The sequence below is a fragment of the Hemicordylus capensis genome, chromosome 10 (assembly GCF_027244095.1).
Source record: "Hemicordylus capensis ecotype Gifberg chromosome 10, rHemCap1.1.pri, whole genome shotgun sequence".
NCBI lineage: Eukaryota > Metazoa > Chordata > Lepidosauria > Squamata > Cordylidae > Hemicordylus > Hemicordylus capensis.
The window spans coordinates 14,970,800-14,998,774 of record NC_069666.1 but is presented as its reverse complement, the minus strand read 5'-3'; the positions used below and the strand labels follow the sequence as shown (position 1 = coordinate 14,998,774).

The following is a 27,975-nucleotide window of genomic DNA, read 5'->3' as shown; positions in this document are numbered from 1 at the left end:
TCTTAAAATAAAGGACACCTAGCACGCCTGCACACATACTTCCTGAGCAGCCAAAACTGTTCCTCCCTCAATGGTTGCTTCTCGCTTCATCACTGCCTTCTTAGAGTCTAGGGCGGCAGAAAACTACAATTCCCAGAATGCCACAGACAAAAACCACCAGAATATGACGTCGGTCACCTGGGAGTCTTCATCGCGCGAGAACCGGCTGTTCCGTTGCTGCTTTTGGTCTGACTCTCTCATTCGCTCTGCGGGTGCGGCGGGTAGCAAAGGGGATTTCTCGGAACGAAAGAAGAAATTTGAGCCTGCCGGCTCGCCGTCGTAAAACCGGCGGCCATCTTGTGTGGGGTAGTGGAAGCGGCGGCGGCTGCGCTTCGCCGGCTCCAGGCCTTGCTCGTCCCGTGGGAGCTGCGGCGTCTGTGTGGAAGCCATGTCTGCGGAGGGCCCGGAGCCCGCTTCGGCGGAGGAGCAGAAGGTGGGGTGTTGCTCGGTGGGCTGCTCGAGAGGATGGCGAGGGCGCCTTGGAGAGGGCAGTGGCAGCAGCGGGAGCCTAGGCCGCGGCTGGCCGGAGGAGTGGGCAATTGAGGGAACTTGACGCTGGCGAGGGGAGGGGGCGAGACTGGTTAGTCCTTCCCTCATCTCTGCCTTATGGTGGGGCGTACCAAGCTTCTTGTTGCTTGCAGGGTAGGGAGAGGACTAGTGTCCTTTCCCACGGGTGGGTATTTCTGCCCCTGACCCCAGGTCCGGCCGACTTCTCTCCCTCCCCTTCTCCCGCCCATCTTCCAGTGACCAAGTCTCTCCCCCCCGCCCCAAAATTCCAGGCCCCCGTGTAGAAACTGGTAGAGCAGCCGTCGAGCACAAAACTTTGCGCCAAAGAGAACCTCTAGACGCGCTTCCAAGACAAATGCTTCTTTTGAAGGGCGGGAAGGGGGGTGGCATATGCCCAGCCCCATTTTCTTCTGCAGTGTCACAGGCTGCTTGCGAGATGCTGCAGCTTCCTGGGTCTTTTGCCCTGTGGGCGCGTCTTGTCGCCCCACTGCTGAAATAAACGTGAAATCATCTTTTTGCAAGCCAAGGTGCGAACTCGGGAAGCATCTGGTGGGCGTGTGTCGTGGATGTCGAGTCTCCCAGAGCTGTATGTATCCGAGACGTTTATAGCAAGCTAGGAAAACCGTGGTGTTAATGTGAAAATCAAGCCCCCATTCCCACACTCCTTCCTTCATTACACACAACATATAGTGTGGGGTGAACATATGCAGAGAATGTGGCTGACAGTCTGTTGTGAGAAGGTCGTGTCTGCCAACTTGAGAACCATGTTCCCTCTAAGGTGTGCATATATGTGCAAGCTCACACATTTTAAGTCCACTCACTTAATTTTAGATCCTGCTTGGGTTGAATCAGGAAGGCCCCATGTATGCATGTGCACACATACTGCCTTGATATTGAATCAAAATGCACAGGATTTGGCTGAAAATGCTTCAACTTGGTAATTTACTGGTATCCTGATCCTAACTACTTGTGCTATGATTAGGTTGCTGTGCTGGAGTATTGGTTTAGGATATAAGATGGCAGCTCTAGCTTTAACTGCAAAATATATATTGTTAAAGTTGCTATGAATCTTAAAGTTGCTGACAACTCCTTACTCCTTTTTGTCACCTGATTTTAGAATTAAAAAAACCTTTTCAAACATTGTTTGAAAGTGCTTCAGTATAAATAATAATAATATAATTGCATCAAGATAAGAATTGTGCATGCTTCATAGCATGAGGCTCCAATCTTGCACATAGTAGGATTTAAGTAATCCCTTGCTGAATTGCAGTACGATAAAATCAATGAGAGGTAAGTATGCCTACCTGTATCTGGGTTGTGTCCTTGTGATCTGTATTTCTAAGATACTGCATCAGTTTTTTCATGGGCCAATTTTAAAATAAAGCTCCAGAATTGAATTGAAAATGGTTGTCTGCAAACAACAAAATCCTGTTCCAGTGTCATTTAGTTAGCGAGGAGAGCAGTACATAGAATATATGTTGCAGGAAGGGAGTGGGGATCATGGCCATGGTGTGGAGGATTTACCTCTCTCCCCCTACTGAAGTCCTGGTCCTGATTGCCCCACCCCATCCCACCCTGTGGCTGCCGTTTGCCCTAGTGGTAAATAGCAGGCACTGGATGTGGGCAGTCGAGATGTAGACATTTGAGACCAGTAGGGGAAAAGGACTCTCCCCTCACACTGCAGTCACAATTCTGATTGCCCCCCACCCCGCCTCGGCTGCTGTTTAGAAAACAAAACCCAAGCTCTCCAGAGCCAATAATGTGCTTAATATGTACTTTGGTTCTCAGATGTGTCATCTTCAATTAACTTGTAAGGCTGCAGTGGTACCCTTTTATACACTTTTGGGGAAAATAGCCCTTCTATCATTCATTTAGTAGAAGCAGCTATGGTGTGGAGAGCATTTGATGTGATTGCAGGGGTGTGATCTCACTGATTATAAATCAATTATCAATAAAAGTTTTGAATTCATTTGTTAGCATCTTGTAACTTCTCAAGATGCATTTTAGGAAGGTATGTGATATAGTAGAGATACTGTAATTCCTTGTATTTTAGGAAATGGAAGACAAGGTGATTAGTCCTGAGAAAGCTGAAGAAGCAAAGTTGAAAGCCAGATATCCTCATCTGGGACAGAAGCCTGGAGGCTCAGATTTCTTGAGGAAGCGGCTCCAGAAAGGAGTGAGTAAGCTTGAACTTGGTGTGGCTATTTGGTCTAAGCGAGGAAAAACTTTTATCTGTCCACCTAGGTTTGCTTTAATACTAGCACACTAGTTGTAAAAATATTTTTGAACAATAAGGCTTACTGATATTAGTTGTTAGGTATTCTTAGGATCAAAGCCTGGGGGTAGTATTTGGTGCCTTTTTTGAATGAAACTCTGTCCCTTCACCCTGTTTTTTTTAGCCAACCATTCTTCACACTTCATCACTTCAGTAGCAAGAGCTGGGAAAATATGCTGCATGAACAAGTAATCTCCAAAGCAGTTACAATCTAGTGCTGAACTGAAGATAGCTTTAACAATTCATACAAAATTGTAACACAAGTGCTGAGCTGTTTTTCAATGAAATTGGATTACATTTGCCATTCAAGACTCAAGATGGTCTTTTGTACAGATTTTCCTGTGGTTTTAGACACATGGTTTAATGGAGCATGGCACATCTCTTGGAATACCAGACTGCAAAAATAGGCATCATTCAATTGGAACTCTGAATGCACATGCTATTTATTATTCTTATTTTTATTTATTTTAATCTATCTATCTAACACATTTCTATACCATCCTATATTAAATCTCAGGGCAGTTTACAATCAGTTTACAGCAGCTAAAACCCCAAAATCATATAAAACAGATTAAAATTACTGTAAAAAATTAAAACATCTTAGGGTCACACGCCTGCTGTCGATTCTCAACTGGAGAGCATCCATCAGGCCGACAAAGGCAGTCTCCACCCCATAGCCTGCCAGAAAGCCAGTTTGAAATGTGTCCAGATATTAGTGGGCATTTATCTTAAATATTTTATGTATAAACTTCTATTCTACCTCCTCCAACAAAACATAAACATCCATAAAACCTACTGCACGTATTAAAAACCAGAAACGAGAGCAAGGACAGCAATAAACTAAGACAGCTGCATAGCCGTACAGTGAAAGCTTTGAATGGCTTTTCTGAAAGTAAGACCATAAATCTTTTTTTTAAAGTTGGGGGGGTGGGGCAGGGGGAGCTACACATACCTTGGTTGGGTTTCACTCCATAGCACAGAAATTCTAAAAAGTAGGATGTAACACTCAGAAGTAGCATCTGGTATAATGTACCGCTTTCCCCACAAGATAAGCTTCTGAAAGTAGATGAGAGAATGGAATATAAAATATGATTAACTGTCTTGACTAATGATTCAATGTATTATTTTTAAATGGATTCTCACACTTCCTAATGCTGTTGTCCTAAGCCCTCTTCCAAAGTTACACTCTTGGAGAATGGGGAGAGGCAAAGCCATACCCTTAACACCAACATGCCAATTGGCCATGACGCTAAGCTCCTGCTTTAATTGTTTGTCTGCAGATGCAAGCATTGAATACAAAGAGAGTTTCTCTCATAATCGAGAACCCTGGAATGTTAAGGGTTTTCTGACCCTTCTCATGTTCAGCACTTGCCTCTCCAAATGGGGTGGAATGGGGGTGACTAGCCAGCACATTATTGGATGTGTGGTCATTGGGTGGAATCCTGTTCTGCCCCTTCTGTGTGTTCTTCCCAAAGATAATACATGAAAAGGGCTTTGAATTAGCTGCCAAACTAAAAGAAAATTTTAAGACAGAGTTTCAGCCCTCCAGCTGTTGGACTACAACTCCCATCATCCACAGCAGCCAATAGCCAGGGTTCATGGGAATTGTATTCGAACCTCTGTAGGAGGACCAGTTGTGCATCCCTGTTTTAAGACTTTGATTTAAGTACTGATTTTGTCACATGACTTCAGTTCATAAAGGCAGCAAAAATAGCTTCACCTCTGGAAACCTTTTGAAAGCCTTTCTTAAGACATTTTCATAAGAAGAGCAGTTGCCATAGCCAGAGTATTATGGAAGCTGCTCTTACTTCTGCTACTGAACATCGGTGTAGTCTGTAACTTCATGACTACCACTTCTGCAAGCTAGTATAATTTAGGGGCTTATCTAATAAGTGGAAATCCTTGAAAGATGGATTTGCTTTTCCATGCGTTGATTCTTTGATCTCTTCCTGAATTGCAATTAGCTGACTTTTGAAGGTTGGTATAAACATCATATAACTGTGCCTCTTCAAGATGTGTTGAGAGGTTTTTTTGCTCCAAATACATCATACCTTAAATATACCCAACAAACAAAAAACCAGTCTTTGAAAGGCATATGCACCTAAATATTTCTTTCTTTCTTTTTTACAAATGAAACAGGAAGGGATAGTGAGTGGCCTAAAACAGGTAATCTGACTTGGGGGGGTATAAGTGACAGCAATGAAATGCAACATCTTAGAACATAACATTTATTTATTAAGAGTGAATAATTCCACTTAGTGATGCATTCTTGCAGCCAAGATGGTAGCTTTACATTCTTGGATCCATGATCTTGTCATGCATAGAAGTTTCAGTAATAGAGACTTCTGCTTATGGTTTCCCATCCAGAACAGGCAGATCTAGGAACATACGAAGCTGCCATATACTGAGTCAGACCATTGGTTCATCTAGCTCAGTATTGTCTACACAGACTGGCAGTGGCTTCTCCAAGGTTGCAGACAGGAATCTCTCTCAGCCCTATCTTGAAGATGCTGCCACGGAGGGAACTTGGAACCTCCTGCTCTTCCCAGAGTGGCTCCATTTCCTAAGGGGAATATCTTACAGTGTTGCTCACACATTGTCTCCCATTCATATGCAATCAGGGCAGACCCTGCTTAGCTAAGGGGACAAGTCATGCTTGCTACCACAAGACCAGCTCTCCTCTCCATCTCTATCTCCATCTAAACCATCTCTCAGGTCCCGACCCCCCAGAGTCAGTTAAAGGTAAAATGTGCCATCAGGTTTATTTCAACTCCTGGTGCCCACAGAGCCTCGTGGTTTTCTTTTGGTAGAATACAGGAAGGGGTTACCATTGCCTCCTCCCATGCAGTATGAGATTATGCCTTTCAGCATCTTCCTATATCAGTGCTGCCTGATATAGTAGCAGCGGGGATATGAACTGGCAACCTTCTGCTTGTTAGTCAAGCAGTTCCTTGCTGCGACATTAGGTGGCCCCCAGAGTCAGTACCTCTGTCTTATTTGGATTCAACCTCAATTTGTTATCCCTCATTCAACCCATCGCCTCCAGGCAGGCATTTAGGGAAGATATAGCATTTCCTGATGAGGTTGACATGGAGAAGTAAATCTGGGTGTCATCAGTATATTAATAACACGCAGCACCAAACCTCCTGATGGTCTCTCCCAGTGGTTTCAAGTAGATGTTAAAGAGCATTGGAGACAGTATGGAGCCTTGTGGAACTCCATACTTCAGTTCTTGCTTTGCAGAGCAACAGTCTCCATGTGACACCATCTGGAATCTGCCAGAGAGGTAGGAGCGGAACCACTGTAAAACAGTGCCACCCAATCCCCCCCCCCAGGCGGTCCAGAAGGATACAGTGTTGATGGTATTGAAAGCCACAGAGAGATCCAAAAGGATCAGCAGAGTCACACTCCTTCTGTCTATAGCCAGTTGGGGTTCATCCATCAGGCCGACCTAGGCAGTCTCAACCCCATAGCCTACACGAAAGCCAGTTTGAAATGGGTCTAAATAATCTGCATCATCCAAAGCTGCCTGGAGCTGAGAGGCCACCACCCGCTCAGTCACCTTACCCAACCATAGAAGGTTAGAAACAGGTTTGTAATTAGCTGGATCCAAAGGATCCAATGTTGGTTTCTTCAAAAGTGGTCTAATAGTAGCCTCTTTAAGACAAGGAGGCATCCTGTCCTCCCTCAGAGAAGCGTTTATAATATTTACCAGACTCTTGCTGATAATGATTAGATGAGATAAGCCAAGTTGGGCAAGGTTCAAGAGAACAGGTTGTAGGGCGCACAGTCCAAAGCAGTTTGTCCACTTCCTCAGGAGTCACAAACTGAAAATGATCCAATCTAACCCCATAAGAGGAGTTGCCAGACACCTCCACAATAGACTCTGCAGTAACTATGGAATCCAGCTCGGCCCAAATGTGAGAGATTTTATCTGCAAAAAAATTGTTTAAAATGTCACAGCAAGTAACTGATGGTCCCAAGTTTAAATTCAAGGGGGAGGGGTACATACTTGCAACCCTAGACAACTCAGTTGGACGTGAGTTTGCGGAAGCAATGCGGACAGAAAACTGCTTTTTTTGCCACCCACACTGCTGGAGCATAGATTTTCAAATGTGCTCTGTGTTGTGCCTGATCAGACTTGGATCAAATAACCACATCAGATGGACCAAACTAATATAGATGCCTGATTTATTCACTAGGCTGGGTAACATGCTATAAGCAGTTACGGTTGTCCAGTTACGACTAAATCAGCTTTTCCAGCCTATCTAGGTTTGGCCCTGGAATTTCAGGCTACATCTGATAGTTACAACCTCTTGCAACTAGCACAAGTATCACTTTTAATTTTTATGCACTATATCAACTTCAAGAAAACAAATCCAGTCCCAGATTTTAGTAGTTACAAAATACTTTGGAGGAATTCTTTCTCTCGTACCTTTCTGATGTGCTTATTTCATGGAGTGTTTTTGCCTTGCAGCAAAAGTACTTTGATTCTGGGGATTATAATATGGCTAAAGCAAAGATGAAGAACAAGCAACTCCCTACTGCAGCGCCAGATAAGACCGAAGTTACAGGTGACCACATTCCCACTCCACAGGACCTTCCACAGCGGAAACCATCTCTTGTTGCTAGCAAGCTGGCTGGCTGACTAGACTGGTGGAACTGCATGAATCCTCTCATTCTCTTAATCTTTCCTTAATAGTTACTTTTCACATTTTTGTTTCCACTAAGTCATTGACTGACCGCTTTGCAGGTAGTGGTAGCGTGTGCTGCTATTGTAAGAGAATACAATATGAATTCTGTTGAGACTTAAGTTGTGTAGTCCTTGGATGAGATGAGAACAATGCACTGATTTTAAAGGACACCTTTTGTTAGAGCAATGTAAAGTAATCTACTTGAAAAAAATGTACATATTACCTATTTGCTAGTGTAGGGCTGGTTCCAGCAAGTGTTATAGCAAGTCTGACAATTTTTAATGTTTCTGCTTTCCTTAGTTCACCTTAATTACAGCGTAGTATGTTTGTATTGAATACAACCTCTTGTTGTGTTTTTTTCTTGTGTTTGGTTTTGTAAACTAGAGGTTTTAGACCGCAAGTTGCTAGAAGGTAAAGCATGTATTAAAAGAAGACAAGATGGGGCTCTGACTTAATTTGCATATCTGCTCTTGAACTTGAATGGCCTTAAACCTACTTCAGCTTTAACAATAGATTTTTACTTGGGCAATATTTGCTCATTTTGGTGTAATTCTTGTGAACCTCGTGCTTACAACTGCCTGTTGAAGCTGGTATTCCTTTTGATCCTTTAGCGTGGAACACACTTTTGAAGTGAATGAAGTATGCATGGGCATAGACTGAATACACTTTTGTGCCATTTCTGTAAATAAGAGTTTTGCACAACTTTTGCAAATATCTGTTAATTTTACCTTTTAAAAATGTGCCAACTGGAAGCACAAGTGATTCTGTACCTTTGAAAGTCATAATCCTCAATTGAGTCAAAAGTAGCTTACTGAAAGAAGACGACCTGTATGTATAAGAACTGGGAAATGCCTAAAGTACTGTGATGAATCAGCTTTACTAGTGCACCCTTTTTTGTGCGTCAACAATGACTTACAGTGTTCAGTATAAATATAGACTTCAGATGCAAACCACGTTCGGTAGTATATCTAAGGTAAGGCGATACCACTTCAAGAATTAAGTTAAAGGCTGACTTGCATTAAGCAACTTGTAGATCACACTGGTAGGGTATTTGAAGGCTATTGTATTTGCCAGCATCTCCTAAAATCTACTTTTAAAAAACTTACATGAACTGCAGGATATTTTGGAATATGTAAGTATCGGGAAACCTATGCTTTTGATGGTCTCTCGTTGCCACGCAAGTGTTTAATTCCACAGTAAGTGTGGTCAGAAAGAATTCTAACAACTTGCTTTTGTTTGGATTGGAAAGTGAAGTTAATACCAAATCTGTGAAGTGAATACCAATTCTGGGTATTGATTAGATTTTTGCATATGCTATGTTGATTCATGATGAGCATGCTAATCTTTTTCAGTAAAAAGCAAACAACCTAGAAATGTTTGCCAACATCTTCCATTCTAAATACTCCAGGAGGGACTGTTCCAGAGAGTTGACTGCTATTACTTAAAGGTGGTGTTTATATTTAACACAAATGTGAAAAACAGTTGAGATCAAGGGTGGTATTTTCTTTCATAGAGCGGGACCAGATTGTTTTTACCCAGCATACTTGCTCTGAGATAATCATTGTCAACTGAATTCAGTTTTAAAGAGAACATGAGAACAATTTTGTTTTGCAACACATCGAGCAGTTAACGTGATAGAATCTGCCAAGAGAAGCCTGTGAAAAAGTGTAGTACTTAAAAGATTTAGTGTGTTTTCTGCAAAGCCCCTTCTAACAAGCAAATTTTGAGAAAATACAGCTAATAGTAAATCATGTTAGCGTTGGTGCTAACCTATAATACTAATCAAAAGGCTTGGTTTTCAAAGGTACTGAGCACCATGATCTTGCATTGACTTCACCCCCTCTTAAAAAGCCTAACCTTGTTTCTGTATCCAAAGTGGACATATTATATAGGTGATAAATTTAGATATACTGGAGATTAGTTTTTAAGATTATTTGTACTGGGTTATTTTGTTATCTAGTCTGTCTTAAAGGAGGAAGATACTTTTCAACTATCTCAACTTATATCAGGTTTTTGTGGGTAATTCAATAGGTCTCTTCTCATTGTGGTCATCTTTGATTTCATTTCACTGTAGCATTTGAATTTCTGAATAGATTAATTGAAAGGCTTAATGGCAAAGTTGATATTTGGTTAGAAATTGTGCTGAGAAAAACCCTATTACTATTTACTGCAAGAAGAGCAACATTAAACGGTGTTCTATGGAAGGTCATCAATGAAAAATGAACTTATTTTTATATGAATAGGCCCAGTAAGGGTTAAACTAGTGTGGCTTAAAGCTAGTAATTCTTGACAACAGAAAGTGACTTGGTATTTCCTAGTTGCTGCTGCACTGCAGATTATAGTGAGGTGGATTGGTTTGCCATTTAGGGAGGTATAAATAGCCATGCAAATCTCAACATTCCATTCCCCCAGTTGCATTTTGGTATTTTATATTATTGATATGACCATGCAAACTGTCAACATGCATCAACGAACTGAAATTTTAAGACTGTAAATGAAACATGTTGGTGATCCCTGAAAATATGTACTACAGCAGCAACCTGTTCAGACAACTCTGAATCTGTGTCTGAAAAAACCTCAGCACCTGAAGATAGTTTGATCACCCACGCTGTTATGGACACGAGGAGCTAGATCAACAATCACTTTATAGAAGATCAAACTGATGGCTAACTTGCAACTTTCAGCTTATTCTAACAAGATAAAGCTGTAAAGATTGTGTACATACTGTATAATATGAGTTTTACTGTTTGATAAATGACCTTTTTCAGAGATCTGCACTATAGTCTGGCAATCTATTGGCTTTATGCAGTAGTGCTTAAGTATGTCTCTAATGAAGACAGTACCTAGTAGCTCTCAACCTCTTCTTAGTAGTTTCTGGTGGAGTAATCAAGCTATTCAGAGTGATCTTCCCTTTACTCCCATCCCATTCATGCATTATTCATTGTTATAGAAGACTGTTTGTGCAGAGGCCACAAAAGAACTGTTTGCTTGATATGTTCCTTAATGCATTCCTGATGCTGATGTGATGAACATTTTAGTTACTCCTTACCAACATCCACACTGTACAGTATGCATAATAAATTCATCTACTTAGTTTTCATTGCTCTGTAGAAGTTTGTCTGGTCTTTACTGTGCATTTTTTCATAATTGCACCTCTTCTAATTCTGACTGAAGAATAAGTTTCCACAGAGCTTGCTTTGAACTTCTAAAAATGTGACTGGGCCTCTGTTTTCTAGTGTATGTTCAATTACAAAACTCTTAACATACTTTAACTGTAACTACCTTTATATATTTCAGTGCTTATTTTTCTAATAATGGTATTAAAGCTTATTGTTTGACTTTAATTCCATAATAGGCTTGTTTCAGTGCTTACGAGGTATGACCTTTGTGGGAATTAACCTGAAAATTAATCCTATAATAACCATCAAATTGGATTCTTCTTACCCAAATCTGTGTGACTCTGGAACTGAGCAAGCTCTCTAGTGCCCTGGACCACTCCAGCACTCATTAATACATAACGCAAAAATCCACCCAAACTTTGGTTTCTGAGTCTATTTTTTAAAACAGCAGTGAGTAATTTTTGCTTTGGGCCACTCATGTAACTTAGCTGGGGGAAAATCACAGCTACTGCAAGTGGACCAAAGCAAGGGAAATAGACAAGGCATTCTTACTGGTTTGGAACTGCCTTTGAATGCAGAGATTTGCAAGTTGCGGCTTCAGATCAGATGGCTTTTCCAACAGATTGCTTTAAAGTTGGCCAACACAACTCATAACCCAACCAGCTAGCCCAAGAGAATTGTTGCATGGTGGGTGCTTGATAGTCCTCCTATTTTGACAGTCCCAGGAGGGTTGCGGGTTGCCATTCCAAACTAGCAAGCAGCATCTGGTTGGGAATGTTGCAAAATGTGAAGCCCTGACGTTTAAAAATACGTAATTTGTTGGTTACTTAACTTGCCAGATGGACTAGCCCTGCTTCTTCTGTTCTGGTGGTTCTGATGGTTGTCCGGATCTAGAACTGGAGGCCGTGCTTCCTTATATTCAACATGGTGTTCAGTATGTATGGTGTTGGGGCATTGCAAAGGCTAGTAGTCTCAAAGGGACATTTGGTGGGCCTTCTTTAGCTCAAAGACTGATCAATGGAGCTTTAAGCAACCTTGTTTTTCATGGCTTCAGGCGATGGAGAAGAAAAGCACAAAACCTAGTGGACATGATCACACGAAAAATGTTGGTGTACACAAGGGAGGACCGCTGGATGGTTATTGGCCTTGTGCCTTGCTTGCCAGCTTCCAATGGCATCTGCCTGGATGTTATAAACTGAATAATGGAGTGGCCTCTAATCCGGCAAGCAATTCTTATGTATTTAACCACAGTTGGCTAAACTCACACACTTAATAGTCACTGCATGTGATGGCAGATGTGCAGTTCCTTGTTTAGTATACACATATGAAATAAGTACTAACAATTTGGGGCTTGTTGATTCTATAAATGGGTTGGTTTATGCTGTGTTGATACTGATTAAATTTAGCTTTACAAGCAAGCTGCTATATTGGGATGGTTGAGCTGATCACATGTGGAGGTTTTATTGATTTGCAAAAAGGCTTGAGGTACTTAAAATACAAAAGGTAAGTTGCAAGTGCTGTACACAGTCTCATTAATTACATTGTTTTTTATCCCAACTTTCTTAATTTGTTTCCTAGCGAAATTGAAGCTTTTTTCCTTTTTGGACAAAATACTATTGCTGGTAGAATTCTGTTTTGACAAAGTTCACTACCAATTCTTCAGTATCTTATAGTTTGTGTTAAAAACAGTCTCTATGTCCTGAGGCGTGAATGTTATGATAGAGTTGTAATGTTTGTTATGAAATCTGATGTAGAGTTTGAGACTGAGCTTTGAATTGGGACTTTTCTTGTTTGAATCTCACTTCTTTCATGAATGCACGAAGTGGCCCATTCTTTCAGCCTCAACTTTCCCAACTCCTGATCTGCAGTATGGGGATAATATCTTACAGGATTGTAAGGAGATCAAGATAATACATATAGAGGTGAGTCTCATGATCAGTGAGACTCGCCAGAAGGGGGGTTGCGGGCAGAACGGGCTTAGCCCACTCTCCCTGCAGACGATCGGAAGGCAGCCCACATGACAGCTGGCTCCGTCATGGAGCCAGCAGGGGCTGCGGGGATCGGGGGCCACGCGGCCACCTTGAAGTTCCAGTATGCCCTATGCGAGTGCACGGGGCATCCTGGAGAGACCCCGGACGGGTCTACGCGTGTGTTGCCATGCGCTGCAGCAACACACAAGCAAAAAGACGCGGTTAACCTTGTCTTAGGGGAGAGGTGTTTTTGAGGGCTAGCTGCTGGGAGCCATGTGGCTCCCGGTGCAGCACGCGACTGCCCCAAAGCGGACAAGGCTCCCTTAGCCCGCTTTTGGGCAATCGTGAGAATCACCTCATTGAGTGCTCTGAACCTTTTGAAAGTGCTGTACCAATCTGTAGTTGTAATCATGAAAAGTTAACAATACTAAAAATGTGAAACGTTTCACTTTAAATTGAGAGGTGCTCCAGTTAATGCCACAGCCCACTGGTGCTTTTGGAAATATCAGATATTTTATGTGATTATGTTGAATTTGTATCATCATCTGGAAAAGATACTACACAAACAGGCTCACTTGCCCCTCCCCCAATATAGAATAGTGGTTCAAACACATTCTTCCCCAATGAATCTTTTATAGAAGAGGGGGAAAGAGAGAGCTCTTAATTTTAAAAGGATTAGCTACAGTCTAATTCTATATTCAGGAGTAAGGGATTAAGGCCAGGCATGGAACAGAAGCTCTAGTTGGAAGTCATATTACTACAAGGATGAATAAGGCAGGCAGCTCACAGATTGGCTTGGATTGCACCCACATGCTTCACTGTCTGCAACGTGGTGCACCTAGAATAGAAATTATGACAATTTTTAATACCTAAGAATAGTGAAATCTGGCAATCCTTTCAGAATTCTGCTTATATAGGTAGGATAATAATTAAATGGTCAGAATTGGCTTCAAAATAAAAGCATCCCCTGCCATCTATACAGTAAGATCATACTTGTTAATGTCTAATACGTTAGCTCATTTTTAAAAAAAATTTGGAAAGCCACCCAATGAAATTATTTAAATGCTTCCTGTCTCAAAGTCTTAGTGTCTCTGTCTTAAACTGGCTGGCAATTTTTTGAAGTTTAAGAATAAACTACATATGCAAGAAGTAGCCTTGATGCTGATAAGGTGGAATCATCTGTAAAGCATGCTTCCACACAAGAATGAGCAACTTCTTTTGGAGCATCTTGAAACATTCTTCTGCTGAGGCCCAATTGCCCTGTGCTGGAAAGGCGGCTGTAACATTGCACAGGTATCAGTTCTGGATAACTTGATATCACTGGATATAATATTAAATATTGCTGCTTCACATAACAGCTGATGCCATAAAGCAAGTTGTAAAGTGTGTGAAAGTTTTTGTACAAACCACAGTTCCCTGTATGTATGCACTCAGAACTCTGCTTTGTTCTAGCTGTGCTTAAATTCATCATCATCCTTTATTTACAGTCTTTGACCAAAAAAGAAATAAAAATCTTTACATAGTTAAAAGGAAAAATGTTAATAGAAAGTCAGTTACACATAAATGGCTAGCAGCTTTTGATTAATAATAATAACACGTTAAAATAAAATAAAATAACGGCATTGGAAAGATGTAAGTGTATAGGCATAATTTAAAATTAACAGTAAGGCACCCAAAGCTGTATTCTATTCTATTTGAAGTTCTTAATCTGGTGACCACATAACAGAATTTAGCCACAACGTATGAAATAGTTGCATCTTTATCTGCTAATAAATATGCTACAACAAGATCCTCAGGTTGTCTCCTCATATCATTTAACAGTGGCCTGATTAATTGAGATCTCAAGTTTTGGTATATTGAACACTTTAAAAGTATGTGGACCATGGTTTCCATGATTGCATCAGGAAGGCCCCACTCTGAATGCACATGTGCACAGACTGCTTTGATACTGCCACGCAGAACAAAACTTATTCTGCACATAGATGAAAAACATTAGAACACTGTACCAAACTATAGCTTGACCCTAGTTTGTTCTCGCTAACCACAGGCAGAACAAACCACAATTTCCCAAATTCAGACATGGGGAAGTTGTGTTCAAAAAGCAGAAGCGTTCAATCTCTCCTGCATGAAATGGGGTGGAATACATGAGCCTATGCCTTGCTGAGGCTTACTGCTTATAGGGCAAACCATGATTTAGCAATGGACTTGAAGCAAGTCACTTTAAATTCTGTTTTATCTCTTCCAACAGATCTCTACAGTTCCCACTTCACTGCAACTGGGACTTGTACTTGGTTTTGCGGTGGGAATATTGGTACTGAAAAATTACTTGATTTAAAAGTGAACATGAGAGACTGAAAAGCAAAATGCAGAGGGGGAAGAGTAGTAGAGCAAGCTGGGGAAGGATGGCATGAGGTATTGGGCAGTCTCTGATTCCTTTTTGAAATGTGTAATTGGAATATAATTTTCCTACCCCTAGCTCTGTGTAATTCACAATAGCTTATTGGGTCATTCAATAGTGGGGTAAAGCTTTACTGTCTGGTTTGCATACACAAGAGTTGCCATAGCAGAACTTGCTCTTCTAAGTTAACAGGCACAGGATCACGCTGCACCTTCATTGCTTGGACTTCAGTAGGTGATGTCTGCATTCAGCAAGCACAAGGGCTAGGGACCTTGCTTTTGTTAAAAATGAAAGCTGAAATGTTCTGGAGTTGAATTCAGCAACGAGATGCCCCTCAGGTCCATATTTCTCTGTCTACAACAGCTGGCTGCTTCCTAAGCTTATGCTTTCCACTCTCTTTTAGCATTCTCTGTTCCTAAACATACACTCCGCTTCCTTATTCAAATGGCTGCATGCTCCTTTAACCTTTCTCTAACAGCTGGATTTTCTTTACAATTTAATGTCTAGTATCTATCCCCTTGAAACTACGATATACAACCTATAACAGTTGGATGTTCTTGCTGAGCTTATAGGTAAGATATTAAAACATAGACAGATCCCAAGCCTGTTAAGAACTAAGCCCAATTTACTTCAGAGGGACTTGTTGCAGCCTGATCCAATGCATGCATGCTTTGGAACAGGCATCCCCAAACTGCGGCCCTCCAGATGTTGCTGAACTACAATTCCCATCACCCCCAGCTGCAATGTATTGTGGCTGGGATGATGGGAATTGTAGTTCAGCAACATCTGGAGGGCCGCAGTTTGGGGATGCCTGCTTTGGAAGAAGCCCCACTGATTTTAGTGCGGAGCTTTATTGAGAAAAGCTGGGGTCCCATGAACACTTATCTGGGAGAAAGCCCCATTTAATTTGCTGGTTAAATGTGGCTTAACTTGCAGATACACATACATAACATTGCAGTTAAGAACAGAAACACAGGAAGCTGCTTTATACTGTCAGAACATTGGTCTATCTAGCTCAGTATTGTCTATGACTGGCAGTCATAGTCTCAGTTAATAGCAATAGCACTTACATTTATATATCGCTCTATAGCTGGAAGCTCTCTAAGCGGTTTACAATGATTTAGCATATTGCCCCCAACATTCTGGGTACTCATTTTACCAACCTCGGAAGGATGGAAGGCTGAGTCAACCTTGAGCCCCTGGTCAGGATCGAACTTGTAACCTTCTGGTTACAGGGCGGCAGTTTTGCGCCACCAGGGGCTCTAATGCAAAGCAATTTACATTTGAGTAAATAGGTCTAGGCTCAAGCTTTAAAATTAGGAATGGAGCTGTCATACTGTTGACTCTCTTAAGAGTATACATTAACCTTTTTGTAGTAACAAATTCCAGAAGCATAGCCGAATCCTTTGCACATTTATTTGACAATAAGTGTTCTATGGTGCTTGCTTTGATAAATGCACAGGTTGGAAGCCTATTAACAGAAGAAGGCTGCACAACTTTGGCCTTTCAGATGCTTTTAGACTACAACTTCTTTAATCCCTATCCACAGTTGCCAGTAGGCAGTGGTGATGGGAGGTGTAGGCCAACATCTGCAGTAAGGACAAAGTTGTGCAATCCTGAGCCTTGTACTTTAAACATCGAACTGCAATGGCAGTTCGACTTTTGTGGACGAGAGTCTGCTTTGCTAGATGTACAAGTTCAAATGTGCTTTTCATAAGTAGCCTTGGAAAATTCATTAACAAACAAGGCATGACAGAAATAAATTCAATAAATATAAACTGAGTATGGATGTGAAAATATTTTGGTCTCATAGAGAAACTTATTCAGATGTAGTTGAGAATAAACACTTCATATATCTGATGAAACTGACTTAGTCTTAAGTTCTCCAAAGCATCTGTCACTAAAAGGCTGCAAACCACATGCTTAATAGGGAATAAGCCCCACTCAGGCCTGGATTTAGGGGCAGGTGACTACTGAGCACCAGGCATTTAACATTTTATATTGTGATAGGCACACTTTATGTATTTTTCTTTGTCAACTGCTTTGAGAACTTTGAAGAATGGTATATAAATATTCATCATAGCATATATGCCATTAATAAATCCAGACTTTCAGATCCATATGTGCAAATTTTTATAGGCGGATACATTATGCTCACACAGAGGAATTTGCTTTCCTCTTCCCTGCCGTAAAAAAAATCTGCTCTACTGCTAGTTGTCCAGAAACTGCATGCCAGAGGGAAGCAAATTGGCCTCTGCCATAAATCTGCTGACTTGGGTGTTTTCAATTAGTATTGCCATTTGTTGCAAACTGCCTTGAGGATAATTAATTAGGCTCATATAATGTTATAATTGGAAGAGACCTTAGAAGTCTTCTATTCCAATGCTCTGCTCAGTACAGGAAACTGCTGTAACATCTCTGACAGATGTTTGTCTAGTCTCTGTTTGAAAACCTCCAGTGAAGAAAAGCATACTATTGCACAAAGCTGACTACTCCACTGTTGAACATCCCTTGCACCTAGGAAACTTTTCTTAATGTCTGTCCTAAATCTGCTTCCTTGTCAAAGGATTGGTTCTAGTCCTACCCTCAGGAACAATAAATTCCACTCCTATGTGAAAGCCCTTTAGATATTTGAAGACAGTGATCACATTTCTCCTTAGTCTTCTCTTCACCACTCTAAACATACCCAGCTCCTTCAACTGCTCCTCACAGGAATTGGTTTCCAAGCACCTTCGCCATCTGCCCTCCTATGAATTCATTACAGTTTATCCACATCCCTCTTAAAATGCAGGGCCCAGAGTTGGACACACTAGTCCAAATGAGATCTGACAAACACAGAATAGATGGCATGATTACTTTTTGTGATCTTGACATGTCTTCTAATAATGAATTAACTGGTTTTTTTAGCAGCTTCATCCCATTATTGGCTCATGTTCAATTTCTTGCCCACTAAGGCACATAGGTCAATTTCACATGTTCTGCTGCCAAGCCAGGACTTCCCCCATCTTGTACTTGTGTATTGTTTTTCCTTATCCAAATGCAAGATTTCACATTTGTCTCTAAGTTTGTTGGTTTTAGCCCAATATTTGAGACTATTTAGATTGGATGGCTTCTAAGGTGTTAACTATTCCACCTAGCTTCATGTCATCTGCAAATCTGATAAGCATTCCCTCTACTCCCTCCTACAAGTTATACAAAATGCTGTTCAGTGTTGAACAGCACAGTGTTAAATAGTGAGTCACACAAAACACACCAGCAACTTACCCCATTTCTTCCTTTTCACCAACTTCCAAGTACAACTCCTTTATCTCTTGCTTGCAGGCTCTGGTCAAACACTCCCCAGACCTTTGTGTGACTCTTAAAAGAAAAGACATCTTTAAAATCAATATTGTGCATCAAAATAATGAAAGGGGCTACAAATGCAATTAAAAAGATATTCAGAAGTTGAACAAATGAAAAGGGAGAGATGTTCCTCTCCCTAAAGATTTTTTAAAAATTATTTGGATTTTGTGGACTTCAATAGTTGACACATGCTCTGGCTACAATAAATGTAACAGTACAATCCTATGCATATTTAGTCATAAGTAAGTCCCACTGTGCTCAGTGGTATTTGCTCCCATGTAAGGACACATAGAATTGCAGCCTTGATATTTGCATTCCCAAAATACATGTGTTTTCGCAAAAACAGTCTAAAACTGCTAGATCGCTGGGTGCTTATTTATTTATCTATCATATTTATATACCACCTGATATGTGTATCTTTAGGTGGTGTAAACAATTTAAAACCCAACAAATATAAAACAATAAAAACAAAACAATTTCACAGAATAAAAAGTTATTTCCATGGTGATGAAAACTGTCTTGATAAAAACTCAAGACACTGTCTTGAGTGTCTTCTTAAAAGCAATCAGAGATGGAGATGTTCTTATTTTAAAAGTGGGCATATTCCAAAGCCTCAGGGCAGCCACAGAGCCTGTTAGTTACTTCACTCCTGCTAACTGGACAAAGATGCATTTTAAAGTGGTGGCTTTCTCATAGTTAGCAGGTGGGGTGTCAGCTGTCCCAATTCAACTTAGAACAGCAACATCCCATCTTTGAACCCATCTGCTCAGTTATAGCTACACTCCTGGCAACATCCCAGAAGAAAGGTAATGTGTCTGGTATTTGCTTAGTCCTATATCTGAGCCACTTGGCAGACCTGGCCCTCTTTGAATCAATGGCCAGGTCTAACAGTTCAAGGAGGTCAGGGGGCTAACAGTCCAAGAAAGAATGACACACAGGGGTAAACTTGGCAGCTTTTGTGCCAGTGGCAGCCAGGGGGTATCCTGGCTTGGGAGGCCAGGTCTCCTTGCCACATGCAGGAGGTCCTGGGCAGACGACCTGGCCTCCACTGCACCAGTAGCCAGATCTGCTGGGCAGCTGGGGGGAGAGTGCCTCCCAAAATATGGAGGGGGGGGGGAGAGGCCTCTCTAAACTTCTTGTAAACTGCCCAGAGATGTAAGTTTTGGGCAGTATAAAATATGTAAAATAAATAAAATAGTAATAAAGCTGTCCCACCTGAGACCATGAGTAGGCCTGGCCTCTCTGTACTTACTACAATCCCATTTCTCTTTTTCAAACAGGTGGGGGGACGGGACACGAGCGTTTGAAGTAGAAAATACGGTAGCAGCCCATCCTTGGGGTAGCAACCCCCGCCACCCTTTTGCTGGCATTGCCCTACTACGGCGGCTGATGATGTGGAGCCCCACCGTGTGTGTTGTGTGTGTGTGTGTGTGTGTGTGTGTGTCCTTTGTCCAAGAGCCTGAAGCCGCCTTGTCCCCCCTTCTTCGTCCTCCTGCCAGCCCTCTCAGCTCCTGGCTTCTTCCCTCCCGCTGAGTGCCTGACACTTTGCCCCGCAGCCGGTGGGAGGCAGAGCGCGCCTGCATCCCGGCGGCGGCGGCGGCGGCGGCTGGTACCCACAATGCATGAAGAGCCGCCGCCGCAGAAGGAGGAGGAGGAGGAGGAGGGGGCCTGCCTGCCTGCCTGCCTGCCTGATCCCCATCCTTCGCCGCCGCGCTCCCCGGCTAGCAACATGGCCAGCCTAGCCCGGCGGGCAGCCGCCTGAGCGGAGCAACAGCCCTGCCCGCCGCATCTCTTCGCTTCCTCCTTCTCCTCCGCCCCGCCCTCGGCCTCTCCCTCGCCTCCCCTGCCCGAAGGTGGACGCCGCGGCCGGCTTGAGAGCCCGGCGGCGGCAGCAGCGCAGCGGCACCATGGCAGCCTCCGAGCTTTACACGAAGGTGAGCGGAGGAGCGAGACCCGGCGGGCGCCAGCTGCGGCCCGCATCAAGCGCCGGGTGGGGGGAGGGGGAGGCCGGCGGCGGCGGCGCGGGATGGCCGTTGGAGGGTGCCTGGCAACGGCGCGGGAGGGGTTGTTGCTAAGGGGCGGCTTGGCGGGCGCTGGGGAGGCAGGCCCGGCTGGGCCCGGGGTGGAGGCCTCCCTGGGAGAAAGGGATGGAAGCCGAGCCTGACGGAGGCACGGAAGGGCCGCAGCGGGTGCCCCCTTCCTTGGGGACCTCCCTCGCCTCTTGCAGCCCTGCTCGCTGCCCGCCCCCCCCTTCATGGATGGCGGCGAGGGCTCTTGCAGCATGCGAGGGGGATGACAGCGCAGCGCACACACGGTGCACACACGGTGCACACGGAGGGAGCAGCCGGAGTGTCGTCCTCTCCCTCCCTCCCTCCCTCCCTCGGGGCAGGCTGCCTGGGCTTGAGCAGCCTCTGCTGGCATTCAGGTGACCTGAAAGTGAAAGGGCTCCGTGGGTGTATCTTAAGAACAGCGGCTGGTTTCCTGGCCTCTTCTTCTTCAGCCTCCTCTCTCTCTCTCTCTCTCTCTCTCTCTCACACACACACACACACACACACACACACACACACACCCTCATCCTCTATCTATATCTATTTCTATATCTATATGCTGTTTCTTGGTCATGTGCCTGATGGGAGCTGCAAAGATTCTTGTAGACTGATGGTGGCCATAAGATTTCATGGACCACAACCCGCTGCAGTGGAGGCATGGAGCGTGATCCTGGTCACCCTTGCCTGACAGTGTCCTATTCCTCCGCATCCTGCTCCCTACACAACACACACACACTGCTAGAGAAGCATGAGTCATGCTGACTTCATGATCAGTTTGGCTGGCTCTTGTTTTGCATGCTCATGAAGTAACTTCAGTTGAGGAGGAAGACAGATTGCCGGCCTCCGTGGGGTGTCTTTTTGTTCTCCAAGGATGCACAGCTGGCGGTGGACAGCTAGGCTGTAGGAAGGGAGTGAAGAGCAAGAGATGCAGACTGTTTGCGCCCGGCATTTGGAGGCGTCTTGGAAGCTCTGTTGCTCATAAGCCAGGCTATGATGTGTTGGGGCAACTGATAGAAACACTCTGCTTTGCGGGTCTCATCAGGAGTGTACAGCCCCACGATGGTTCTCAAATAGAAAGGGGTAGCTGTGTTAGTCTGTTGCCGCAAAAATAGCAAAGAGTCTCGTGGCACCTTCAGGACGAACACATTTACTGTGTCGTAGACTTCCAGGGAGCGGTAATAAATTGGTTCGACTTGAGAGTGCCACAGACTTTGGGCTCTTTCAGTTCTCCAGCTACTCTTTTTCTGTGGCTGCAGGTGCTGCAGCAGAACGTATGTCTTGTATAAGATTAGTCACAGTTGTGTTTTTGGTGGAAGGAAGCAGTGCCTGATGAATTTTACAAGTCTAAAGGAAGCATTATCAATCATAGCCTGATGTTGTAATTGAGTTGCCCTATTTATCATGTGGAAGTATCCTGAAAAAAAGAAGCCCCAAACAGCGTTCCCTCTAACAGGGATTCCCAGATGATGTTGACTACAACTCCCAGAATTCCCAGGTTCAATGGCTTTTGCTTGGGGATTAATGGGAGTTGTACTCGACAACAACTGGAATCCCTGTTAGAGGGAACACTGGCCCCAATCTATCTCTTGGAAGCACCGACTCTCTGTCTGCAGGACATTGTGGTCTGAAGATGAATGGTTCTGCCTTGTAGGAGGGGGTAAAGCTTGTTGGAGTTTTGGTCCCACCCCTGTGATTTGGAGTTGTGTGACTTTCTTTTGCCTGACAGGGGCTCACATTCCTCCTCGTCCTGCTAAGTGCATGTGTACATACCCAACACATATATTGCTAGCTAAGCATGAGTCATGCTGACTTCATGATAAATTTGGTTGTGTCCGTTTGAAAGTATCAGTTGCATTATTGTTAAGTTAGATGACTAGAGAAAATAGGCGTGCTGTTGGAAATCCCTTTTGTTGGATAGACTAAAAATTTGCAGAGCAAATTAAAAATTAAAGTCAGGGTGAACATAGGAAGCTGCCATTTACCAGACCATTAATCCATCTAACTCAGTTTTGTCTATACAGACTGGCAGCAGCTTCTCCGAGGTTATAGGCAAGAGACTCTCTCAGCCCTGTCTGGAGATGCTAGGGAGGGAGCTTGAAGACTTCTGCATGCAAGCATGAAGATGCTCTTCCCAGAGTGGCCCCATCCCCTAAGGCATCGTACACTGCTCACACATGTTGTCTCCCATTCAAATGCAAACCAGGGTGGACCCTGCTTAGTAAAGGGAACAATTAATGCTTGCTATCACAAGAGCAGCAGGATCCAGACTAAATTAGTTGTGACTAAATCCCATTGAAATTAATGGGACATAAGGTGATCAAAACTAATTTGTCTAATTGGATTTCAGTGGTGCTTAGTAATGACCAGCTTAGACTGGATCCTGCCCTTATTGGTTCTTTCATTTCTCCTCAAGGTGAAATGCACAGGATTAGGAAGGATATGTTGATTCTTGTTAAATTTTGTTTTTATTTCTACGTAAAACCTATGAATGAGGTTATATGCTTTCTAATACTTTCAAATATATAAGGGGGAAAAGATGCTATACATGGTGTGTTTTTAATTCATTCTCTAAGTTGTAATACATTTTGTTTTACATTAGCAGTGGTTATGGCTGAAGAAGCAGCCTGCTAGTTCTTAAAATGTCTGGTAAAGAAATAGTTTACCAGCCACCCTAATGGCGCAGCAGGGGAATGATTTGAATAGCAAGCCAGAGATTGCCAGTTTGAATCCCCGCTGATACCTATATCGGGCAGCAGCGATATAGGAAGATGCTGAAAGGCATCATCTCATACTGCGCAGGAGGAACCAATGGTAAACCCCTCCTGTATTCTACCAAAGAAAAATCACAGGGCTCTGTGGTCGCCAGGAGTCGACATTGACTCGACGGCACACTTTATCTTTAAAGGAATAGTTTAGAGGCCATTCCCTATGTACTGAAAGGGTACGGACGGGTTTGGGTAACTTTTATGCAGGCCACATTTTTCTTCTTCAGAAAAAATGGGGGAGGGGTTACATGTTAGAACACTTTCCCCTTAGTTTGAGATTCTTCTCTCCAGACTTTTTTATTGCATAGATTAAAAGAAAATTAAAAACTACAAATAAAGAACAGATATTTTGACGTATAGACCTCAACTTCAGTGTTCCATGAAGGAAACTGGACTTCTGTACATCGAAATGTCTGTTCTTTACTTGTAGTTTTTTTTACTTTTAATCTACGCAATAAAAAGGTATGGAGAGAAGAATTTGGCGTAGATCCATTATGTGTATTGTATATCACATGATATTGACTAGTCTGAGATGGCAGTGATTCATGTTTTTGTCATATCGCAAACTAGATAAACAAAATATGGAAATAATGGATTGTGTTGGTCTGTGATTGTAATAAAGGAATTGAATTTAATGGGAATCATGCTATTGATTCTTGATGATATAGAATAATGTTAGGAGATGGTACTTTCTTCTTAGTGATCCTTGAGTTTTGTTCTATTTGTTATCTTCAGGCAGTCTTCAATTGTTCTGTGACTGGTATATGATGGTTAAGTTGTATCCTTACTACATGTGATCTTCTAAGGCCTGGGAACTGGTGCCTTATGCATTGGTTTGGCCGCTTGAGAGAAACTTACAGTTCCCCTGTCCTGTAGGACTGGGAAACTGCTAACCATGGATGTAATATATATATGACCATAACTGCTGACCAGGGGTGTAATATATACATAACTGATAACTCTGTAAATAGTCTTCTTGTGTCTATGTAAGGCTAGAGTGCAATTAGAAGATTTTAACTGGCTAAACTGAAAAGGCCATCATGTCCTATAAATAATCTCAGATTTCAATGCGTTTAAATGCATTTAACTCTCTGCTGTATTTCAGCCATGTGTGTATGTATTTGTAATGCTTTACAATACATATTAAGCAGCAATATATATATGTATGTTGATAAATAGCAAGTCCTGGACAACAAGCTAACTATGCATGTTTCCTTGCTTCCGAAAAAACCAGTTCAATATTTTAAACCCATATATTTTCCTTTCTTTGTTTACAAGAAATGCATATTTAAACAAAATAAGTGCTTTGCAAAATGCAAAGCTATCAACATTATTGCTAGTTCATTCAAAGTGACTTTTCCTGGTATAACATTGTATACTGCTTGCCTGAAATACTTTCCCTATTACTGTTAATGTGCAATGTAATCCCCCCCCCCACTGGATGACAGGTTTATTGCCTCAGAAACCTATGGCTCAGTCCTTAGATTGGCTGCACCAGGAAATAAATGCTTAAAGTGAAACATATTGAACACTCTCAGTAAAATATTGCCAATTGCTATGTTGTGCTAGCATTGGTAATAATTAGGGTCAAACTATGATTGAACAACCTATTGAAGCAAAGTAGAATTATTCCCTCATACCATATCTGTTCATCTAATGAGTGAAATTTGAAGTGTCTTCAAAATTATGACACACATTGCTTAATTATACCATATGTGTATTTAATACATGTTTTTTCCCCACTGAGATGTTTGTGTTTTCCCTCTCCATCTTGTTACTTAGCACTGTTGCCTAGAAATACCTTGGGTGGCATCCAGCCTTTTGGGCATAGCAGTGAACTATTGGCAATAGCTCCATCCATGGGGTAACCTCTGTCAACCGAGTGTGGCTGCACCTAAGGTCTGGATTATGCCCAGGCTTTTCCATTTATATCATCTGATAATTGATTCTATAGCTTGGAAAGAATGGCTTGCTTTGAAAAACCTGCCCTAAAATTTCAGCAACGTGGTAAGAAAGAAACAGGCTAGACGCTTAGCAATTAAACCTAGGCATTGTGTGATCAGCACTTAGCAGACGAAACAGTTGAAATAAACGAGAAAGGGTTGCTAATCAGCCTTGTGGGCTGGTATAATCTGCACTTCCTCTTCAAAGCAGTGAAAAAAGTACTTTACAGATCTGTAGCTAAAATTTGGTTTAGAATCCTTCATTTGAATACTGATTTCATTTTGAGGAGGCAATGATATTAATGTGGGCAGAGCAGTCTGTAGTCCGAGTCCAGTAGTATGCTGTTTGTTACTTCTGTTGCATGTTGTACAGTGAAAAAACCCTGAAACTTGATTTGTTGCATTCACAGTTCTTCAGTCAGAAATAATTAATTAGTTGGGTCATCTCAGACAAAGCAAAGGCCTCCAAAATTTCCCAAAACAAACAAACTTGCTTGTGTGTCTTTGCATACAAAGACACTTGCACACATTTAAAATGGCCATTTCCTTATATCTGAGGCCTAATCTTACACATATGCATGTGCGCATGCACACTCTCTCTCTCTCTCCAGAGCAAAAATCTGGCCGGGCCACTTTAAATCTGGTTAAGTGACAGCAGTAATGTCTTGCTACTGTGAACATCTTGGAGCAATGTTTCTTTGAATGCAAGCAGAGCCTCTCTAGGGAGACACAGTAACTAGGGGAGGTGATACTGGGTTCCTTCCAGTATGCATCTTGCCTGGCAGGTGTTGGTCAGTGAAATACAGTAGACTCTGTGTTTCTTACCCAGGCTATTGCTTGAAGGAATCAATAGGTCAGCTGTTGACAACGGCTTCCCCCAGGGTTTGTGTGTGTGTGTGCCATGGTGTTCATATGTCATAGTGTACATGTTCTTCTTAAATGAAGATATCATTTGTAAAGGAACATTGTTTGTGAAGCAGCTCTGTATTTGACAATTCATTATTGTAATTCATGTGCCAGATACTGAGCTGAGATGCAAAATTCTTAATGAGAGCTCTAGTGTTGGACTCCGAAATGGCTTTGCCGCTTGAAGCAAAGCTAATTTACTTTGGGGTGCGGCAGATGATTATTATTAGATAAATGCTGAATAGTCTGAAATCTCAGAACCACTAGCCACTCCCTGGATTCTATTCTTTGGTGATGTGACACACAGTATGAATCAGTGCTTTGTGAGATGGTTTGGCCAAGTACCTTAGGAGGAGAGCTGGTCTTGTGGTAGCAAGCATGAATTGTCCTCTTTACTAAGCAGGGTCTGCCTTGGTTGCATTTGAATGGGAGACTAGAAGTGTGAGCACTGTAAGATATAGTATTCCCCTTACGGTATGGAGCTGCTCTGGGAAGAGCATCTAGGTTCCAAGTCGCCTCCCTGGCTTCTCCAAGATGGGGCTGAGAGAGACTCCTGCCTGCAACCTTGGAGAAGCTGCTGCCAGTCTGGGTAGACGATACTGAGCTAGATGGACCAATAGTCTGACTTGGTATATGGCAGCTGCCTATGTTCCTAACTTAAAGGATTGCAAATAGGTCATTCCAGAGTTCTGCTGCTAGTAGTGTTAGGAACATAACATGCCAAAGCAGCCTAAGAATGGATGTGCACACAGACTTTACAATGCAGTGTGCTTAGTCACCTCCTCAGAGGTGTGTAACATATACTTGGCTAATATTCTGTCAAAAGCAGATAGGGCAGTAGCAACTATCCCCACACAACCACTTGTGCTCTCTGTAGCACTTATCCTGTGAATATCATATTGTAGAGGCAAAGCCTGGAAGTGGACAGATAGGCTATCTCATACAGCAGGGCTGCACAACTTTGGCCCTCTGGCTCTTGTTGGACTACAACTCCCACCATCCCCAGGCAGGAGACTGAGTAGAGGTGGAGGGAAGGGGCTCGGCAGGAGGGCGCACAGGGCAAGGGATGAGCCGGGAAAGTGCCTGGTGACCTAGTCCCAGCCTGATCCCCAGCCACAATGGCCAGTAGTCAGGGATGATGGGAATGGTAGTCCAGCAGCACCTGGAGGGCTGAAATTGAGCAGCCCTGTAATACAGCTAGATGGTATGGGCAATACCAGCCTGTAAAACAAATTAGCCCATTTACTGTATCTTGATGTGTCTTATTCTAGCTCTGTTTGCTAGTTTCTGTGACTTCTTGACTATGGATTTATTTATTTGTCAAATTTGTACACCAACCCAAACGTTTGTCTCTGGGCGATTAACAATAACATGAAACAAGTTAAAACATACACAAAAATCTTAAAACAACTTAAACAATCTAAAAGTCAAAACAGATTAAAACAAACATTTAAAAAGCTGAAAAGGCTTGGGTGAAGAGGTGGATGCATGTGTGGAAGCCATTTGTGTGGTCAGCAACACTATGCTGACCATGCAATTGGCTTCTGTGCATGTGCAGAGGCCATGAGTGTGCTGGCGCCATGTGCAGGTTGCTGGGGGCAGAACGGCGGACATGCAGGTAAGGACCAGTGCTATTCACTTTTAAAGGTGCCGTTCGTGGCCTCCCCTCCCTGCCCCCGGTTCTGCACTCGAACCACCAAACTGGTTTGTGGGTTGGCCAAACTGGAACGTTTAGATTTTATTTCACCCTTGTTGAAGTCTTTTCCTGGCTGTTCAGATGACTTTTATCTTTATTCATTACTGTCTAAATTTGATAGTATGAGTACTAATTCTGTGGCCAGGTTTTGTTACATTGCATGCAAGCTGTGTGTTGCCATTTTATGATCTCTCTCTCTCTCTCTCTCTCTCTCTTTTTGTTCTGGTCATTGATCGAAATAAAAGCTGATTTCTGATACGAACCTGTTTGCCG

The 27,975-nt window shown here is 42.7% G+C and overlaps 3 protein-coding genes across 13 annotated transcripts in view; 2 read left to right on the top strand and 1 right to left on the bottom strand.

Annotated features, from left to right (window-relative positions):
• Window positions 1-20,659, bottom strand: part of LOC128334724 (translation initiation factor IF-2-like) — a 44,814-nt gene extending 24,155 nt beyond the window's left edge. The window contains exons 1-5 of one of the 9 annotated variants that reach the window (XM_053271818.1): window positions 18,267-20,659; window positions 13,392-13,442; window positions 6,534-6,755; window positions 3,774-3,877; window positions 1,143-1,159 (exon numbers count right to left, since the gene is read on the bottom strand). In XM_053271818.1, coding sequence (XP_053127793.1) covers window positions 19,722-20,627 — 906 coding nt within the window. In that variant the 5' untranslated portion in view covers window positions 20,628-20,659 and the 3' untranslated portion in view covers window positions 1,143-1,159; window positions 3,774-3,877; window positions 6,534-6,755; window positions 13,392-13,442; window positions 18,267-19,721. Of the gene's footprint in view, window positions 1-1,142; window positions 1,160-1,877; window positions 1,975-3,243; window positions 3,878-6,533; window positions 6,756-13,391; window positions 13,443-17,688; window positions 17,828-18,266 lie in introns of those variants that run through there. The other 8 variants (XM_053271820.1, XM_053271813.1, XM_053271816.1 and 5 more) reach the window with 8 other exon arrangements.
• Window positions 212-10,859, top strand: ARPP19 (cAMP regulated phosphoprotein 19). Its single transcript, XM_053271822.1, has 3 exons — window positions 212-472; window positions 2,600-2,722; window positions 7,299-10,859. Exons 1-3 carry the CDS (start codon window positions 428-430, stop codon window positions 7,467-7,469), a joined length of 339 nt encoding a protein of 112 aa, XP_053127797.1. The 5' UTR covers window positions 212-427; the 3' UTR covers window positions 7,470-10,859.
• The window catches only part of MYO5A (myosin VA), a 116,357-nt gene continuing 108,531 nt past the window's right edge, over window positions 20,150-27,975 (top strand). For all 3 annotated transcript variants that reach the window (XM_053271802.1, XM_053271804.1, XM_053271801.1), the window contains exon 1: window positions 20,150-20,278. In XM_053271802.1, the coding sequence (XP_053127777.1) occupies window positions 20,252-20,278 (27 nt within the window). In that variant the 5' untranslated portion in view covers window positions 20,150-20,251. The remainder of the gene's footprint in view (window positions 20,279-27,975) is intronic.

Excerpts from the sequence above, each read along its gene's own strand:
- ARPP19 (XM_053271822.1), top strand. The coding sequence starts at position 428 with ATGTCTGCGGAGGGCCCGGAGCCCGCTTCGGCGGAGGAGCAGAAG. Across the intron at positions 473-2,599 it reads CTTCGGCGGAGGAGCAGAAG|GAAATGGAAGACAAGGTGAT; the intron begins GTGGGGTGTTGC and ends CTTGTATTTTAG. Across the intron at positions 2,723-7,298 it reads GGAAGCGGCTCCAGAAAGGA|CAAAAGTACTTTGATTCTGG; the intron begins GTGAGTAAGCTT and ends TTTGCCTTGCAG.